We start from the raw sequence: 19388 nt of genomic DNA on the forward strand, positions 1-19388 counted from the left end.
CGCCTTTGCGCCTACGTCAGATCCTCCTTGTTCTTCGATGATGCTTCCCAGGCACGTGAAAGATTCCATGTCTTCCAGAGCTTCTCCATAACGTGTGATTGTGTTGATGTTCTGAGTGTCGTATTTGAGGATCTCGTTTTTACCTTTGTGTATATTGGGGCCTACTGATGCATGGGTTGCTGCTACACTGGTTGTCTTTACCTGCATTTGTTCGTGTGCATGGGGTAGAAGGGCCAGGTCATCTGCAAAGTCCAAATCGTCTAGTTGCATCCAAGTTGTGAACTATATTCCGTGCTACTATTCAGATGTCAAGGTCTTCATAATCCAGCAAATCACTAGAAGAGAAAGAGGAAGGAGGAGTAGTCTGACTCCGGTTCTTACTGGTAAAGCATCTGTCAGCTATCCATCATGTATCAATTTGTACTGCAGTCCGTCGTATGAGTTCTGGATAATGTTGACAATCTTCCCAGGAACTCCATAGTGTCGAAGAAGTTTCCACTATGTTCTACTGTCCACACTGGCAAATTCATTCTAATAGTCGCTGAAGTTGATGTATAGTGACGAGTTCCATACAACTGATTGTTCCACGATGATCCGTGGTGTCACAATCTGATCTGTGCACGATCGAACCTTACGGATTATCGACTGCTAATCTCGAAGTTGAGCTTCTCCTCAGTCTTTCATCCTGCGCAGCAACACTTTATTGAAAACTTTTCCGTATACTGGCAGTAATGTGATGTCTTTTTAGTTCACACATTCGCTCAGATTCTCTCTCTTTGGTATCTTGATCAGTTATCCTTCTTTCCAGTTCGTTGGCACTTGTTTTGCCTCCCGAATCTTCCTGAATAGAGTGTGAAGGATAATTGCAGTTACTTCAATGTCCGACTTCGGCGCTTCAGCTGGTATAATGTCATGTCCCGCTGCTTCCCCATTCTTTATGTGTCTGATAGCCATCTTGATTTCCTTGGTCGCTAGTGGAGTGACAGGTACAGGAAGTTCTGTAGATGCTGCTTCGATGTCCGGTGGGTTCAATGGAGCTGGTCTGCTCGGCAGTTTCTCAAAGTATTCTACCCATCTGTTCCTCTGTTATTGGATCTCAGCGATTGGCTTTCCTCCCTTGCCCTTGATTTCTCTCTCTGGTTTACTACATTTTCCTGCTAGTTCCTTCGATGTGTCAAATGGCTGTCTCATATTTCCCTCCCTTACAGATTTTTTCACTGTCGTTGCTGACTTTTCTACGTATTTCTGCTTGTCGGGTCTAATGGTCTTCTCCATTTGCTTGTTTGCTTCTGCGTAGTCTGCTCGCGCCTTGAATTTCTTTGCTCGTATTCGACTGTTGTTAATAGCTGTCTTCTTGTTCTTCCTTTCTCTAATCTTGTCCGGGGTTCCTATACAGATCCATTCCTTATGATGATGCCTTCTGTGACCCAGCGCTTCCTGACACGTTGAAATTATTGGCTCTTTGATCTCCTCTCATTTGTCCTCCATCGTACTTTCTTGTTCTTTCAGTAGATCCTGTAGAGCATGGAACCTATTGTTGAGAGTTATCTCGAATTCGTTGATTTTGTTAGTATCTCGAAGGAAGGCTGTATTGAACCTTTGTATTGCTGTTTGTCCAGTTGTCCAGCGTTTCTTTAGCTTCAGTTTCATCTTCTCCACAACCAGGTTTTCATCTGAAGCTGTGTCAGCTCCTCTCCTGGTTCCCATACTTCCATTGTTCTTTGGAATTTTTTGTTGATACAAATATGATCTATCTGGTTCTCTGTAGCGTGATCCAGCGAGATCCATGGAGCACTGTGTATGTGTTTGTGTGGGAATATTGTTCCGCCTATAAACAATTTGTTGAATGCATATAGATTTGCCAATCTCTCCCCATTTTCATTTCTCTCTTACAGTCCATGTCGTCCCATGATATCTTTATATCAAAACATCAACTTGTCACTTAATCTGCTCGTTATCTGTCTTTAGGTTTCTTTTATCCGGTAGTTATCCCAATGTGCATATGACATTACCGTGATCATCGTTAGAAAATTGATCTTTGGGATTGGTAGATGTGGGAGTAGCTTTGTGATAGGATCTCAGTTCGAGATTGCAACTACCTCATTTTGATAGATGCAAATATTAGTACCAGTCATATATGCATCTAAATTCAATTATGTTTTCACGAGACGAAGGATCAGTGAGTGTGTACCAGATACTGTCCGATAGACTTATGACACCACACACTGCTTTAGTCAACATCCGAAGAGGCTTTCCGTGCGAATGACTCACTGAAGTATTTAATAGTCCAGGAGTATTTAAGCCTCTGTATTATATTCTATTAATATTTGACACTCGTTTGTGAATGCTGTTAGCCAACGAAAATCAGAGAAAAATTCATGAACAGGCGCCATAAACCGGATTTCGATTGGAAAAAAGAGTGTCAACGTTTCCAAGCTGTAGTGTCTCATCAAGTTATTAAGATATAGACTATATGTGCCAAGGAAAAGCCTCCGTCGTTTACTCCAACGTCTATGTTAAGATATTATGTAAAGGAACTCCATTTTAGATGCTGTATTATAACTTACGTTGGACATATACCGTTTATGCCTAAGAATTACGTCTGTTTTTGTAGGCTGATTATATGCATGCCTGCTTGTTATGATTTTGTTTGTGGTCCTGATTTTAGCTGCCTAGTGGTTTGTTTGCCACACTGCATGCATGAACGTTTGTGTATGGTAGTTTAGAAGGTACATTAAAGTGGGTTTGTATTTTGCTTGTCATTTTACAAAAGGTGGAGTAATCTTATAATTTCTATGAATGTTATTTCAGTGTCTATATTCTTCTAATTATTTACCTATTTTCCTATTATGTGACATTGATTCAAGCCTTTTATTATTCTTATCACAACTAGTACACCTGTCATTACACTATCAATTTGTACTTTTCACTTATTATTAATTTTGATTATGTAATCTATTCCACTGTTATCATTGACTCATAAACTGCCTTGATTGGTTTAATAATTTCGTATATGCATATAAATATTACTGTATATTAGAGTAAAGCCTGATGAGGTTCTAATCGAAAACAATATTGTTCGCTTATATATGTTGTTCTAAAAGGTGGAGTACCGGACTGCATAACTGTACGTCCTTTATCACATAGTTCCACAGGCTTTGTATGTTCCTTTAGAGAGTGATGTTTAGAGAACAGATAGTATGGTTAGTCAGCTACATGAACCCATTTGAAATGAAATTCTTAGTAATCTAGTACATCTCATTCAACACCGGACACTGTAAAGAATCATAGTGCAATATAAGAAACAGCCAGCGAAAGGGGACATCACTGGTTTCTAAAAAGGAGGCAAAATTAACAAGTTATAGCGAAACCATCAGATTCCTAAAATGCCTAAAAAATTACTGCACGTGAGATAATTTCATCCCTCTACTTTATTTTCCATCGGTTTTTCATATTCTACAACATATTTGTTACATTATTATGTTTATTGTGTACAAAAATGAACCAAAAAACAAAGATAAGTGCTTTAAACAAGCTGATATATATCTTTAAAAATTATTTTGTGCGTATAATGGGTTTCTGCTACCAAATATTATCTCTGTCATATGCATGTATATACTTATATGTATTTTCCCACCGTTTTTGAAGCTGAAACACTCCTGTCTAATTACCAACGTTTTTGAAATGCACACATTTCTCCTCTTTATTTTTCAGGCTGATAACAAAAAATAGAGAATGGTAGGAAGGAACAGGGGAATTTATTTCTTTCTCATTTTTATCTGTAATGTATCACACGTCAAACGCTCAGATTTTCGTAAAGAAACTGACTATTTAGAGAATGTTTATCAACGACCAGCCTTTTTTATTAATACTTCTATTTTGTTAGATGCAAGGATTCTCGCAGCCCCTTCAGGGATAGGGGTAGGCTGTGTCAATAAATATTTTTCCCTAAAATAAATAATTTAGCAGTCATTCCAACATACTCTGTAAGGTATTTTCATTGACCTGCTGTAGAATACTTTACATGCCTTAACTATCCAATGTAGAATGACCATAGTACGCTACACTGCTTTCAATCAAATACAACTTTCTTACCAACCAACATCTAATATCTAAGCAGCTCTCTCATGATGTAAATATGCCAATGAGACAGATTAGTTCTTAGCATGGATAATGTAAAGATCCAAAACTCTATAAATAGAAATCTGCTCGCTAATTAAGGAAGCCCGTATGATAAAGAACAATTACAAATATGTGTAAAACATTATGCTTCCTACATTCGGATCGACTGTTCATATCACTGACACTAATCACATAAATCACAAGGAAAACTTGCTACTCACTAAAAACTACATTTGAAGTTTCGTTATTGTAATATGTCAATACTATACAATAATGTGTAGAAGATAATTGAGAAGAACGACTATAAACATACTTTCGAAAAAAAGAAATTACTAATTATTGATAAGGCAAAGCTAATCACTTAAAAAGGAATCACTGGGCTTCAAACTCAGAAATAAATTTAAAAAAAAACAAATGACCAAGTGTATTATCGACAGTGACAAATTTAAAAAAAAGAAGAGAAGAAAACACACTCACAGAAGACACAAAGAATGAAAAGAAATCAATGAATTATTTCTAAACATCTTAGCTTTTAGGTAGGTTGAGTAACCAGTTGTTGTTTTTAGTTTGTTCTGCATGAATTGTATATATATATATGCATAAATGCTCTATCTTTTACTGCAATTAAATGTATCTAAGTACATTCATGGAATACAACGAATTAAAAGAAATCTAGCCGATGATTTTTGTACAACTTTCTAATGAATAGATAGATAATTTGCTAGTTTAATAACAAATGAAAAATAAAATAAAAACAGATGAACATACAAGAATTTCTAATAAAAATTTTATTACCATACTCTGTCTACTTAAATCAGTAGTCTAAAAAAATTGAACAAATTATGATCCATTCTATGATTGAAGTTACATTGAATTCAAATATTTCATCTAAAGGTAATAAGTTTGAACTGTAAACAGAAATGTTATAATCAGAAACAAAAAAACAATCACAAGATGTTTCACAGTAATTCGAAACAGAAACAAGTAGTTAGTGACATATATACATATACAATGATGAGAACAAAATACAATTACATCGGGTTAAACTTTTTTTCAGTCATGGTTATTTCATACATGTTAAATAAGTAAAACTTCAAATATATCAGAAGGAGGAATGATACATTGTACTATCATTTCTTTTTCTAAAGAGCTGTAATGTTAATATGTTCATTATCTATTGTAGGTGTGCATGTAACACCTAATTTGACCCCCCCTCCTAGTCCAGTTAATAAAGAATTATTCGGTAGATCATTTGAATCATTCTGATGTGAATGTTTACTTCGTTGTATATGCTTTGTAATACGACGTTGTACTAGTAAATCTAATCGTTTTTCTGAACGACTAATAAGATTTACTACTTCACTACAGGTTAAACTATCTACTGGCGTATCATTGACCTGAAATAGATAAAACAAATAAAATAATCTGGAATTATTTAAAAAGTAAACATTCAAACAAATGAATAACACGTGAATAATAGAAGAAATATGCAGGCATTTTGCTCTAATTAAAATCTTAATATCCTGGGTTCGATTCTGGACGAGGTAGTGGTTGTGTTCTATATTAGAACCCCAAACAAGGATGAAATAGATTTCCAGTACCCCGTGATTTTCAATGGTTGTTCCGAGAATATCATTTCCTGAAGAAAACCTCATTTAAATTGATGACATTTTCACATACCAGCTAATTAAGTGAGAATAGTTATAGATATGTTTTCTGAAGGATCGAAATTCAATATTGTTTAGTAGTTATTACACCTCCGAATCAAATAGTAAATAGAATCTATTAATTATCTGTATTATCTTTATTCCTAAACCAAGTTGTAGTTACATACATAGCATTTATTAACGTTTATACAAGTGGGTAAAAATACAGATGAAGGAAAGTAATCCAGTAAATTTTTCTATAATCATAGTTATAAATAGTTTAAATCGTAGGTTTTAATGGTCTAAAAAGCACCTTAGTAAATCATATTTTTTAAAGATTATGCAACCAGTCATGAAGTTCAAAGCACCTATACTTCATATTCTCGAGGATATTAATTTAAATAATTTAATTTGAAGGTATTTTTTATTTCATTGGCAGATAAATTTAGATTATTAGATCTCAACTCAATAGTCTGAAACTTATAAATTCTAGGGTTAGATCTTCTCTAGGGTAGAGGGTGTAAACTGTTGAAGATTCTTAAGGTGAGATAGGTACTCATTGTTCTTTGATCCTGATAGTTGTTATCAAACCGTTATGAAAAGCATGTTTCAACTGAACTAATCTTAAGAAAACCTAAATCAAATTAAACGGAGTACATTATAGATCAGTCAAAAGAATTACTGCTTACAACATTTCCCAGTAATTTAATATAAAAATATTTAATTTCTACATTGATTTCAATTAACTTAAGACTACAAGGTACATGAAAGAATCTAGTTAATAGGCAATCGGTACATTATAAATGCAAAATGGAAACTTTATAAAAATACATTGAAGTAGACATTTTTACTTGAGCATACTGTCAGCAACAACAACAACTAATCATTTTGTATGAACTGAAAATTTTAATCAGTTTAAGTTAGGTTACTGCTTTTACAAAATACACCAATATTTTAAAGAAAATTGTCGTTTTGTTAACAAAACGGACCAGTAAATCTCGCGAACCAGATCATGGACGCGCAATTCTGAGGAATCCTACAATAGGACGAAACGGCTCTCCAGTGCTTCCAGGTTTTCAATGGTGGTCTATCATCAATCAGTTCATGATCTCAATCAAAAAAGTTAATAATCTTCACAACTCAATACCTATAACTACTGTAGTAATGTAAAGCTAAATCATGTCTCAGTAATAATAATAAATTGAACTTATAATTCAAGTCTATTGTTAATGTTGCCTTTAGTTTTTTCTGTTTAAATTCAGTTTAACTTACCATTAAAATACGATCGTATAGATAAAGTTTACCAGATAAATCAGCTGGTGAATTAGGACGAATTGCACTAACAAATATACCCATAGTAGATAAACCTTCAGATACACCTATTCCATAAGAATCTGTATTTGATATCTTTTTTAAACGAATCCATGTACACCATGTATTGAATTCAGTAAATTGTTGTTCAGATTTAATAGGTTTAGATGTTGATAATTTTTTAGATCTAACTTTTTTAATATGTGATCTATGAATATTATCATATAAATGTGAATTGATTGTTTTAATATTCATAGGTGATCCTAAAGTGTTTGATTTAATTCGTGATATAGTTTTATGTTCAATTGGATTTCTAAAACAAAAAAGAAAAATATATTCATATAAAGTTGCACATGATAGTGAACCGTAAAAATCGTAGGAGTTTGTTTAATATACACATAATCAATAGAGATTATCAGAAGAGGACTTCGTGGAGATTTTAGTAATCATGAATCAATTGAAACTAGACCACCATGGAAAACCTGGAAGCACCAGACGGCCGTTTCGTCTTATTGTGGGACTCCTCAGCAGGGCGCATCCACGATCTCGCTTCACGAGATTCGAACCCAGGACCTATCAGTCTCACGCGCGAGCGATTAACTTCTACAAACACTTAGCCAGCATTCAACCGTGTTAATTTCTAACTTCAACCAATCCACGAGGTTGAGCAACCGTTTACTAATTATCTTCAGTGAGTTGATATCTCACAACAGACCTGATTGAACACCACTGGTCACTGTTTCTCACTAGAACTCCAGGAGGAGGAGTCCCTCAATAGGACGAAATGGCAGTTCAGTGTTTCCAGGTTTTTCATGGTGGTCTAGCTTCAATTGACTTATGATTTCAACTATACAATAGAGATTAATCATTTACAGTTATTGAAAACAAATAACTGAAAAATTTAAAGATATTAACAACGAGCAATTCGAATCGTAATGATCTTATTGTAGAATTGATATATTTGTATTAATGGATCACATAAATTTAGTTATGTATTGCATTTTAATGAAAAAAGAAACTCTTATGTAAATGACTTTATGATGATATATCTTGACAAATTGTTTTATTCGGTAATTTAGTATATTTAAAAATATATACAATGTAAATATTACCATTGAAGGAAAAATCAGTTCGGGCTATTGACATCTGCTGTTTATAAATGGATAATAGAAATGAAGTAAAAAATATTAAATTCATGGTCTTTTTCAAGATTTGTCAGAGAATAATATATAATATCATGAAAAATCCAATACATTGTAGTATGTTTTATACTGTCCATCTTGACAGATGGACAAAGTTTAAGAGAAATACTCATTTCAAATGTATTTCATTAACTCATAAAGTAACAATTATGGTGTATGTAAATCAAGTTAAAATACATTTGCATGGTTGGAAGCATGAGTCAATTGAAGCTAGACCACCATGGAAAACCTGGGAGCACTGGACGACCATCCACGATCTCGCCTCGCGAGATTCGAACCCAGGACCTAACAGCCTCGCGCCAAAGCACTTAACCGATAGACCACTGAGCCGGCATCCGATGGTATTAATGTCTAACTCCAACCGATCAATGAAGTTGAGCAACCATTCATCAATTGTCTTCAGTGAGTTCCTATCTCACACCAGACCTGGTTTAACTCCACTGGTCATTGCTTCTCATTCGAACTCCAGGAAGTACTTCTTTAGGTCTGGTAGGTCCTGGGTTTGAATCTTTAATCATTATCAAGTTCACAACACAAGCGTTTGGTATAACATCAGTTTTTGGTTTTTGGTTATCTCATTCATACATACTTACATATTCAAATCAATAAGGTAAATAATAAATAGATCACTTACATATTAGATGATTGATAATTGTAAGTTTTCTGTGGTTTATACATTTGAGATGATTCCATCGATTTGACTATAGGTTCAGTTACACTTAAACTATTCCTTTTATCAACATCAGAACTATCATCACTTAAATCAATAGATCGTATTAAATCTAAACGACTATCTGATTTTGAATGATGATCAGTAAGTAAATGTGATGTAGTTGTTTTATTCTTATTCAGTTGTAGATTTTCTTTTATGTATCTTGAATTTTCTTGTTGATCATAATGAGAAGTAGACGGTTCATATAATGTATCAAAAGGTAATGAAGTTTCATCTTTACTTAAATACCAAATTGGTCGTTTTTTATCATCTGATAATAAAGTTTGTGGATATTGTCGATGTAGTTGTATGCCGTCGAATTCTGGTTCCAAATAATTTGATGCAAGAAATGCTTCAGAAGTAGATCTTGCTGCACTATAAAATTTTGAATGAAGAATATAAATAAGAGAAATAAGTCTAATTTAGTATAACGCCTAAGTTTAAATTATCCCTAATACTAATATCTGGCGTTAAACTTTCACAGTAAAATACAATGAAAAACTTTTACGACAGAAATTAAAATAAATAATTATCATTATAATTATGTTACTGTTCAAGTCATTGCAATGTAAAGACAAGATGAAAAGAAAGAATATGTTCGAATCCCTTGTGGTATTTATTCAGTATAAAATTCTTTTAGGTTAGTTTAGTATGATATTCAATCAGCATTCATTTTTATATTATTTCAATGAATAAGTCACTGACTTATTCCCATTATTTCAGTTCTGTTTGATATATGCTAAATAATCACTAAATACCAGTAAAACTTGTAAATAAATGAGTGTATCTGGTCCATATGTTATCGTCTTTTATCATGCAAGCAGGATAAAATCTTCCTTTTATCGTGTAGACCTCAGTTTCCCTCGCCCCCTTGTTTCAAGTCCAGTTTCAGCATTCCTAACTTGAGACAAATTCTGTTCAGATGATGTTGACACTTTAACTTATTGTTGTTATGTATTACCACTTAATATTAATCTATTAATGATATTAAAGCCCACCATGAAATTCTATTCTATTTTCTAAGAGAATATCAACAATTGATCCTAATTCGTTTTATCGTTTTCATTCAACATAACTTGAAGTTGACGGTAAGATCTTTTACAAAAACACAAATGATTGAATTAATGTTTTATAGATTGAGCAAACTATTTTTTGCTAATATTCTGACAGTAAAGTTTCTTTACAAGATATTTTCATATTGATTTTTCCTATCACAATGTTGATTTCAAAGAAAACATTATTCACATCATTCAAGATTATTATTTGTTAAAGTCAAAGAATTCGATCACCATCCAAATTTTATACAAAAATGGGTACATCCAGCTGATGAGTCCCAAGTAGGACGAAACGCGCGTCCTGCATTCCACTGCTATCCAATATCTATCTTTGCTTATAAAGCTTGTGACTTAAGGCGATATAGAGTTAATCCACACAGGATGCATATATGTCAATAAGAGACTGATCAATTACACTTCTAAATAACAATAGGAAGGTACAAGTAAACAATACCCAGTGAATTTGAAAACATTCATTCTTAACACATATGTACATGTGAAAACTATTAATGTTACACATTATTGACGCTATAAACAGTATAATCAAGATGTATGATCAACATGTTTATCATAACAAGCAACATATATTTAATGATTGTCCATAATATAAAGAATGATTGGAATGCATCATTCTCAGCTAATTTGTACATTATTTAGTGAATGTAAAAGTTTTCCAACACTGAATAATTTCATTTATAACAGGTAGATATTCGAATAGGCAGACATTATAGACTAGAGTGTTGGATGCTGTAGGTTATTTTTTCTACATTGAACCATAGTTGGTAAAATCTGCTGCTTAAGTTAACTGATTTTAATGACAATTTCGTATGATTCATTTGTATTCGTTGTTCCTTTCTTAGCCATAATCCATCTATCTCTGCTTACGATTTTGTATACCTTTTTATTAAAATAGGTTTCCAGCTAGATAATAACTGAAAGTATGCAACGAGTGAACATACTTCGCCTTAACCTATGGTAATAGCGTTTTCGAAAAGTATATTCCAAAGAAAGTTTAGTAAATTAAGAAACACCTGTCTTATCTCCAGGATCAATATAGATATTCTAGACGTACCGTTTTACCGAAGAGATTTGAAACAACAGCTAGTTTATTCATTCATTTATAAACAAATAATCTGTGATATTTTTTAAGGAAGAATACTAATAATAACACTTCTTCACATAACTAGAGATGGGAGAATATTTTAAAGAACTTCATGTTAATTCTTCACCGATCTTCTGAGGTATAAAAGTCAGTTAAAATAGAGCAACATTTCTTAAATTGAATTGACCAATGAACAAATGGTGTATCATATGATCAAATGGTCCAATTACTAATTTAATATTAATAAGAAATCGAAAAAAATTAACAATTGAACTGATAACAATAAGAGAATCTATGTAAATAATTTGTTAATGTACATTACAAACTAAGCTTAGTTAAGTAACTACTGAAAACCATGAAGCACTGGATATCTGTTTTGCCTTAGCATAAGACTCCCACCTAGGATCTGACCCAAAACACATTGAGCTCCCACAATGTGCTCTCAATTTTTCGACTATTTAGTCGACATCTATTAATTTACACTTCTACAAACAATGTATCAGTTAATAATGTAAATTACTTTTAAACTGTTAAAAATTTAAATAAAATAAACCTTTTAATTGAGTCATTAGAAATTCAACCTCAGCAATAAAACATCCTTTTCCTTTTCAGTTAGCTTCTTATCATAGTTATATAGTTTTATATTTGATATTGTACTTTTGGATGCTTTATGTCAGTAATTCAATCGTTGTTATCGATTATCACTTGACCACAATGCATCATTGCACATCATTTATTTTATCAAACCTAAATTGTATATCTTCATAGAGCGCTTCAAAACACCTACTCATCATAACAAGTTCCCAAATCAAAAGTAGTGAATAAACATTTTGAGACAAATGAGTAGAAGAAATGACTCCTGCAGCTAAATCACTTGTGGTTAAATGATCTATGAAACAGAATTGTTACATTTATATTTAATACATAGTTCATAAAAACAAGATCGAAATTAATTTTAAGGAAGATATTCATTATATTTTTTAGTTCTAGTATTGTATAATTATACATATTCTTTATTAGGTGATACTTTCCGCTAAGGTAAAAGAATAATTTTATACAGAAACTAACGAGCTTAACATGTTTTATGGTTATATTATCTTATTCTTCATTACATATGTAGTGACCTACTTTTATGACGAGAACGCGATTGGTTTAGTGGAAATAATTATTATTATAACCAATTGTACCAGTGATTGTTTTGCTGTACTTGTTTGTTTAACTGTACCAAAGACACATTTTCCTTCCGTCGCCTGTGACCTTGCACGTACTCGCTTACGCTCGGCAGTTCCGCTTGTAAACTCTGGCACGTGTCGGTATTCTTTCGATACCACGAGATCGCCAACAAATATACCTTATTTCAACCGTTAACAGCCTTTTGGTTTTTGGCCTACCGAGGGATCTAAGTCGATACCTGATACGTAATTTTTCTGAAGTTGTGATCATAGTCGATCGCGACTCGACGCCATCTATACATATTTAATTTTATTTCTGTAATGATAAAGAGATATAATTTTACTCTCCCTTTACATAAATAATTTATTCAAATTTACTGGTGGAGATACTTAGTTTGTCAGAATTTAACAGCATTGACAGAAAGCTCATCAGATAATCCATCCAATAGGTCGCTGATGAAGACCAAAAATAATTTTAGTTTAAAAAATTAATGTTCTAACCGGACAAAACTGTTTTAATTGTGTTCAAGATTAAGCGTTCAAATTAATATGACCCACTGTAAGGAGTATTTGTTTGAATAAAGATATGGAAAAAAGGTAAGATTTCTAGAGCGATTATCATGTGAATAGGAAAAGGCTATGAATAATTGCTGAAACATTCTATTCAGTAGTGGGGCATTTAAAAATAAGACAGATAGTTGATTTTGTGGTTTTAGCTAGTGAATTTTGTCACATTAATAATGTTGCGTACTTAGTGAACTGTAAAATCTGGGCAATTTATTTTATGTTACAATTTATACATATTATTATTATTATCGTTACTATTAATACCATGTCATCTGATTTTCTATGATTAGAACCATGCACTCCACATCTATCCAATATTTTGTTAGATCAATTCTAGTAATTAATTGCTGTCATTGACTGACTACTCATTTAGCTTTCATAGCAATCTAGAACTATGTCAACAAACCCTAAAAGTGATTCATTGTTTTCTATAGAATATTACTAATTTTTTCCACTTAAATGTTTTGTGTTTATTCATATTAAAAAGGAGACACACTCCTAAAAATGGAAGCTCATAGTTAAATTACTGGCTGTCAATCATCAACTTATCAATGAATTTCTTTCTATCATTACTTTTCCTCATCACATAAACGTTCCTTTTTTATAAGTAACCAACTGTTAAAATAAACTATTTAATTTTGTAGATGGGTAGTTAGGAGTACTTCTTCCTACTTACTTATATCTCGTCAGTTTGCTCAATTGATTGTTAGTTTCTATATATCAGTTTTTATTCGTTTAACCTTATAAAGCGAATAGGCACACTGATTGTACTTCAATTCTACTACACTCCAACCAATAAGTTTGCATACTCCGAAATGACCTGGTTCAGTCAACTGGTATCATACTATGTTTAGAGCTCTCCCGGTTTTCAGCCAAACGTTTCCTGTGTCACTCATCAATGAGTGACGATATCAAGCCTTGAGTGACACATTTCGTATCATCAAATAGTCAACCTAAGTCAATAAAAGTCGTTTCAAGAAAAGAGTTACTTATTCAAACTAATTGTAATTCTTCTTGAAGACAAGTGGACGCTGAGGGAAATTGTTTCTTTACTACACTTGTTCATTATATTATGTTATCTATATTTATTTGAAAATCTTTTATATTATTATTATTATTGTTTTCAACATTAGGTCGAAAACAAAGAAGGAAATGATAACAAAAAAATGGATTTATAAACAAATAAGCCATATATCCTCTTTGTTTATGCACCATTCACTTGTTATGTCACTCAACTAACCTTGACATACATAAATGACAATTAAGCTTTTATATATGGATTAGATATAAACTTATTCATATAAAAAATTCATTGCCAGGAGGCGCTAAATCATCATCATTATAACAATAATCTATGAGAACAAATCAACATATTTATATTTACAATGTTTTGTGTGTTTATCTACGTATGTTTATTCCGGTTAGTTGCATCTTCGTTACACATTAAACAACATTATCAGATAAATACCAATGATTAGCTTATATGTTTATTTAGTTATTTCAAGGAAAATATTTCAGTTAAGCTGTTGAAAAAGCAATGAAGAATCCTTAAAATGTTAGGGGATATACCAGTTAGCAACTTAATACCTGATTTTATGATTGAAACAAGACAAAAACAAAGGCAATACAGTACAATAATAATACCTATACTGGTAGTCGAATAATTCAAACATACTTTAGGAAATTTTCTTTTATTAACTCATTTACCAAGTATATATTCATGCAACTAAATATAAGCCATACTTCGACTGTACAGGTTAGTGGTACTACCAAGTTAATTGAACCGAAGGTGGTCATGTAAAGAAGAATGACCTAATCACTGAACCATCTGAACAATATGAAGTAAATAAGTTATTCAGGCATCTGAGGTTCATATATATGATTGGAAAAGACAGATTGAATTGAATTGTTTGTGATTAATCATAAATTTATTCTTATAGGCTTAGAGTGTGATCATGAGTACTAAAATGTATGTAAAATATAATGAATCTACTTAACATTGCAAACTAGTTTAAAGAACATTCTAAATACAAAATTATTTTTAACCTTGAAAGTAAATTCCATAACAAAGGTTAATTCATTGAAGAGAAATTAACAAGTGAAAAAGTATATTTTCAGTATATGGTTATGGAGATTGTTAAGTTTTTGACTGAGATCATGAATTGATTAAGAGTTCATACGAGAGACCAAAGTTCCTGGTCTCGAATCCCGTCAGTGGGATCATGGATGCGCACTGCTGAGGAGTCCCATACTAAGATGAAACAGCTGTCTAGTGTTTCTAGGTTTTCCATGGTGGTATAACATCAGTGGTTTCATGATCTCAATCAAAAAGTATATTTTTGTTGTTACACCTACCTTATCAATGTTTACACATAAAGGAATAATTACCTGATTCATCTTAGTTTTTTTAATAATTTACTCAATAATGTTAATCTGTAATGAAATGTATTCACATATTATACAGAATCTTTTCATAAAACAACCATCAAAACTAATTATTAAATGTATATATATACATATATCGTGGGTGCGCACTGCTGAGGAATCCCACAATGGAATGAAACGGCCGACTAGTGCTTCCAGGTTTTCCATGGTGGTCTAGCTTCAATTGACTCATGATTTCAACTATAAAAAATCACTAAAATCTCCGCAAAAACCCCCTTCTGATATATATAAATTGTTATAAAATAGATAAACGTTAAACTATGAAAGAAAGATTGATTAGAATGTTGTTTTCTTTTCTCATTTTTCAACTATGAAATGATTTGTAAATTTGATAATAATGAACAACTGTTAACAATTGTCATATCATATAAATTAATTGTTTAATGAATGAATGAATGAAAACAGGTAAACTTCATTTATTTTCCTTAGATTTGAAGTTTGTTTCTGTGTGTGTGTGAATGTGTTCATATGAAATAATCATGAACTTGTTATTTCATATTTTGAAAAAAATTGTTTCTTCTTGTGATAGAGATGTACTACATTCATAGATATATATTTGAAATATGTACTTTTATTGTACTTTTTTTCTGAATATACAAAACAAGAAAATCTTTGTTATTCTTTCACACTTCACGATAATGATTTAACCATTATAATTTCTCAATTGAACTTTAAGCTAGACATATATATGTATTAGTATAGGGATTTGTGGAGATTGCAGTATTTCCACAGTTGAATTCACGAGTCGATCAAAGCTGGACCACTATTGAAAACTTGGAAAAAAACAAACATTAACACAGTTGGATGCCGGCTCAGTGGTCTAGAGCTCAAACGCTCGCGGGCGAGGCTGATGGGTCCTGGATTCGAATCTCATGAGGCGGGATCGTGAATGCGCACTGTTGAGGAGTCCCACAATAGGACGAAACGGCCGCCCAGTGTTTCCAGGTTTTCCATAGTGGTCTAGCTTCAATTGATTCATGATCTCAACTACTAAAATCACTATAATATCCACAAAAACCCCTTCTTATATATATATATATATATATATATATATGGTAATAAGAATATATTTTAAAATTGTTGTATGGTTCAATCGATAAGCCAATTATCCAATCAATCTGTGAAGTTCTTTTCACAGTGTAAGAGTAGAAATGTGTACACGTCTTTGATAGATGAATACATACCCATGTTTTTTCATCTTTTTTCTCACTGTTACTGTCTTGACGACCGAACTAGAAAGATAATAGAATATAATGAAAAGTGCTCAACATGCAGTTTGAAATGACATATGATAGTTCGAATCAGTTGCAAAGCGATGCATATTTTTATCGTAGTATAAGTCTGTTTGATTCTTTGTGTGTGTGTTTGTATGGACCATATAGTTCCCTGTCTCAGTCCAAAAAAGTCACTTTTCTAGGGTATCATCCTCAATGTCTTATATACATGTACATGAACTGGGTAATATGATAATCCTAATAAACTGGACGACGAGGGTTATCACTGAAGTTTTACATTTTGTTTCATATTTTGTGAGACAATATCATATTTTAACAATATTTTTTCTACATTTTACAATAAAATTCTACAACTTGGTTAGATGAGAAATAAGCTATTTCTTAAGTGAACAGAAGGTATTAAATTAAAATCATGTCCATCACATAAAAAGTCATTATGTCACAGAACACGTACATTCGGATGACTAAAGTACACCGGTGTAATGTAATCATCCGACTGTTTTTTAATATTCTGCTTAACAATATTTATTTTGACGAATTAGTCGAATGGATTCATAGGTTACTACCTCGATATGCTTAAAGGCAGTTATTTTTTTTCAGAAATTACTTGTTTGGATGATCAATAATAAAGACTAGACAAAGATATTATTGGTTAGTAATCAGTGATCAATAAATGTAAATATCTTAGTTCTATAACAGGTCACTTGTGCTCCTAGTAGTTCAATAATAACCTATCTTCGCTTGGTGATGTGGAGTTGAATCTAAAAAAGAGTATCCTCCTGACGAGCTCCAACTAACATTAAGCCTTAATTCAGAGTTTCCCACCGATTACCTACAATTACATAACAGTCATATTGTTTCTAACTCTGTTGGGGATGTCAAATCCCCAGAACTTACTTGGTAAATGGCTTAGTTTTGTAATTTTATTTTGAAAATTTGAATTTAGCTGTTTTCGCGCCAAACGCGCTCTTTTTACCTTCACGTCATATTTCCCACTTGTAAACTATCTTAGACGCTATTGGTCCATTGTTTCTTTGTGTGTGCTATTTACTAATGATGCTCAAGGACAATTTGTTGCTGTATAAATGCGCTTGACTTTTTCCCTTATTTGATTGCTTGTACTCGGCTGCTTACGGAATACATATATATTCCCTACTTGCCTTGGACTTCTTCATCTAGTTAGCGGGGCCTGGGACAACAGTTAGAATAGCTTATCATGTCATTGTGTCATTGGTTTTCGTTCGTTACCGCGGAATCGATTTAGCACAAGCATATCAAACTCCTTAACAAAGTATTCAGTAATTTTGTACACATTTGATCACAAAAAGGATTACAAGTAAAACTGAATGGTATGAATCATTTTTATGTCTTATAAATTATTCATTGCTGCATATAACGTAAAATGAATCGGCAACATTTGGTATAATTAGTATGATAAATGGTATATTACCATCCAATTTGAGGTGATGAAATTAACAGAGATGTGTTGTTGAAGTCACTTTTTAGAAGGAACATTTTAAGATATGATTTCCATTTATTGAGTTTTACAAGCTTGAATAAGTCATTAAAACTAATTTCCCTATAGAGATCAAATAATCTTATATATTAGTTTTATAGGTCACATTGGTGTCACTCTAGGATTTGTATCCACTTTTATAGAACATCCATTAGAATCTTCTCTTTCAGTCGGTAAATTTTGTCATATTAATGTAAATCGGTAGTAAATGACGGGAATTTAGAAAATTAAATGAAAATTAACATAAATCTTCTTGTTAGTTTTAATGTCATTTGAAACGTTTTTTTAAAAGTAGTATATATAAAACATAATATTAAAACGTGCAACCAATTCATTGTTGATTCTTTCACTGTGATCAAACTTGATTCAGATCATAATTCGGTGATCTTTCATTCAATAAATCGTTCCTTAAGTTAAATAATTCGAAACTATTAACTTATATTTAAAGTTAATACTGTTGATCTAATCCGAAACGACAATGGTTCACAACTAAATTATCCAATTCACTGATTGTACCACTCCCTGATGGGTACGTTTGAACTAATGTTTACTTTTATCATTTCAATAATACAGCCAATGGTTTCAGTATCATTTTATACTTTGTTTCTAACGCAAGTACTATGGTAAACATTGGAACAAGATAATCTTTTAAATTATCAATGTAAAGTTCATAAATATCAGTGATACATCAATAACTTTTGTCTAATCTTGATTGAATTGTATTTCAAACTGTTATATCCCGTGAAGATTTATAAATAGTAACCTTGCTGACTATTTATGTACCTATATGATATGTATATTTCCTATTGTATAATTGTTAAGTAACTAAACTACTCATATTCATGTCCCTCTTATTATAAGCTTTATTTTGACCTATAGACTATCATTATACGATTTACCATTCTTGAGTTATCCTCAGTCCATTAATTACTGTTCTCCACATTCACGGCCACATTTGGCTAAATCTTGTACAAATGTTATTTTCTACTTTATGGTACGATGTGGTCTGTTTGTTTGGTATATAAATCCAGTATGTTTGAGAATAATGATTCATATTGCAGAGGCTGTTATTGGTGTTCTGGACTTAACTGGCTGGGCTAGGCAAATAGCATGACTGATAAGTATTCAAGACTGCTCATATGGTTTTCGTATATCATTGTTCTGATCGATAATCCACTTCTCTCTGGTTGGCGGTCATATAACGTCATATATTATTAACTGGGCACACAGGGCAATCGACATAACACAAACTTTACACAACATATCAAATTGTAAGAGAAAAAAATATAGTTCACAACTAGTA

At 32.2% G+C, this 19388-nt stretch overlaps 1 protein-coding gene across 1 annotated transcript in view; it reads right to left on the minus strand.

Annotated features, from left to right (window-relative positions):
- Nucleotides 1–5264: 5264 nt before the first annotated feature.
- The window catches only part of Smp_141070 (hypothetical protein), a gene marked incomplete at both ends in the record, with an annotated part of 118507 nt that continues 104383 nt past the window's right edge, over nt 5265–19388 (minus strand). Inside the window, 3 exons of the mRNA XM_018793410.1 lie at nt 5265–5519; nt 7041–7392; nt 8916–9368. Coding sequence (XP_018647925.1) covers nt 5265–5519; nt 7041–7392; nt 8916–9368 — 1060 coding nt within the window. The remainder of the gene's footprint in view (nt 5520–7040; nt 7393–8915; nt 9369–19388) is intronic.

This window comes from Schistosoma mansoni, chromosome 1, assembly GCF_000237925.1.
Source record: "Schistosoma mansoni strain Puerto Rico chromosome 1, complete genome".
NCBI classification, from domain to species: Eukaryota; Metazoa; Platyhelminthes; class Trematoda; order Strigeidida; family Schistosomatidae; genus Schistosoma; species Schistosoma mansoni.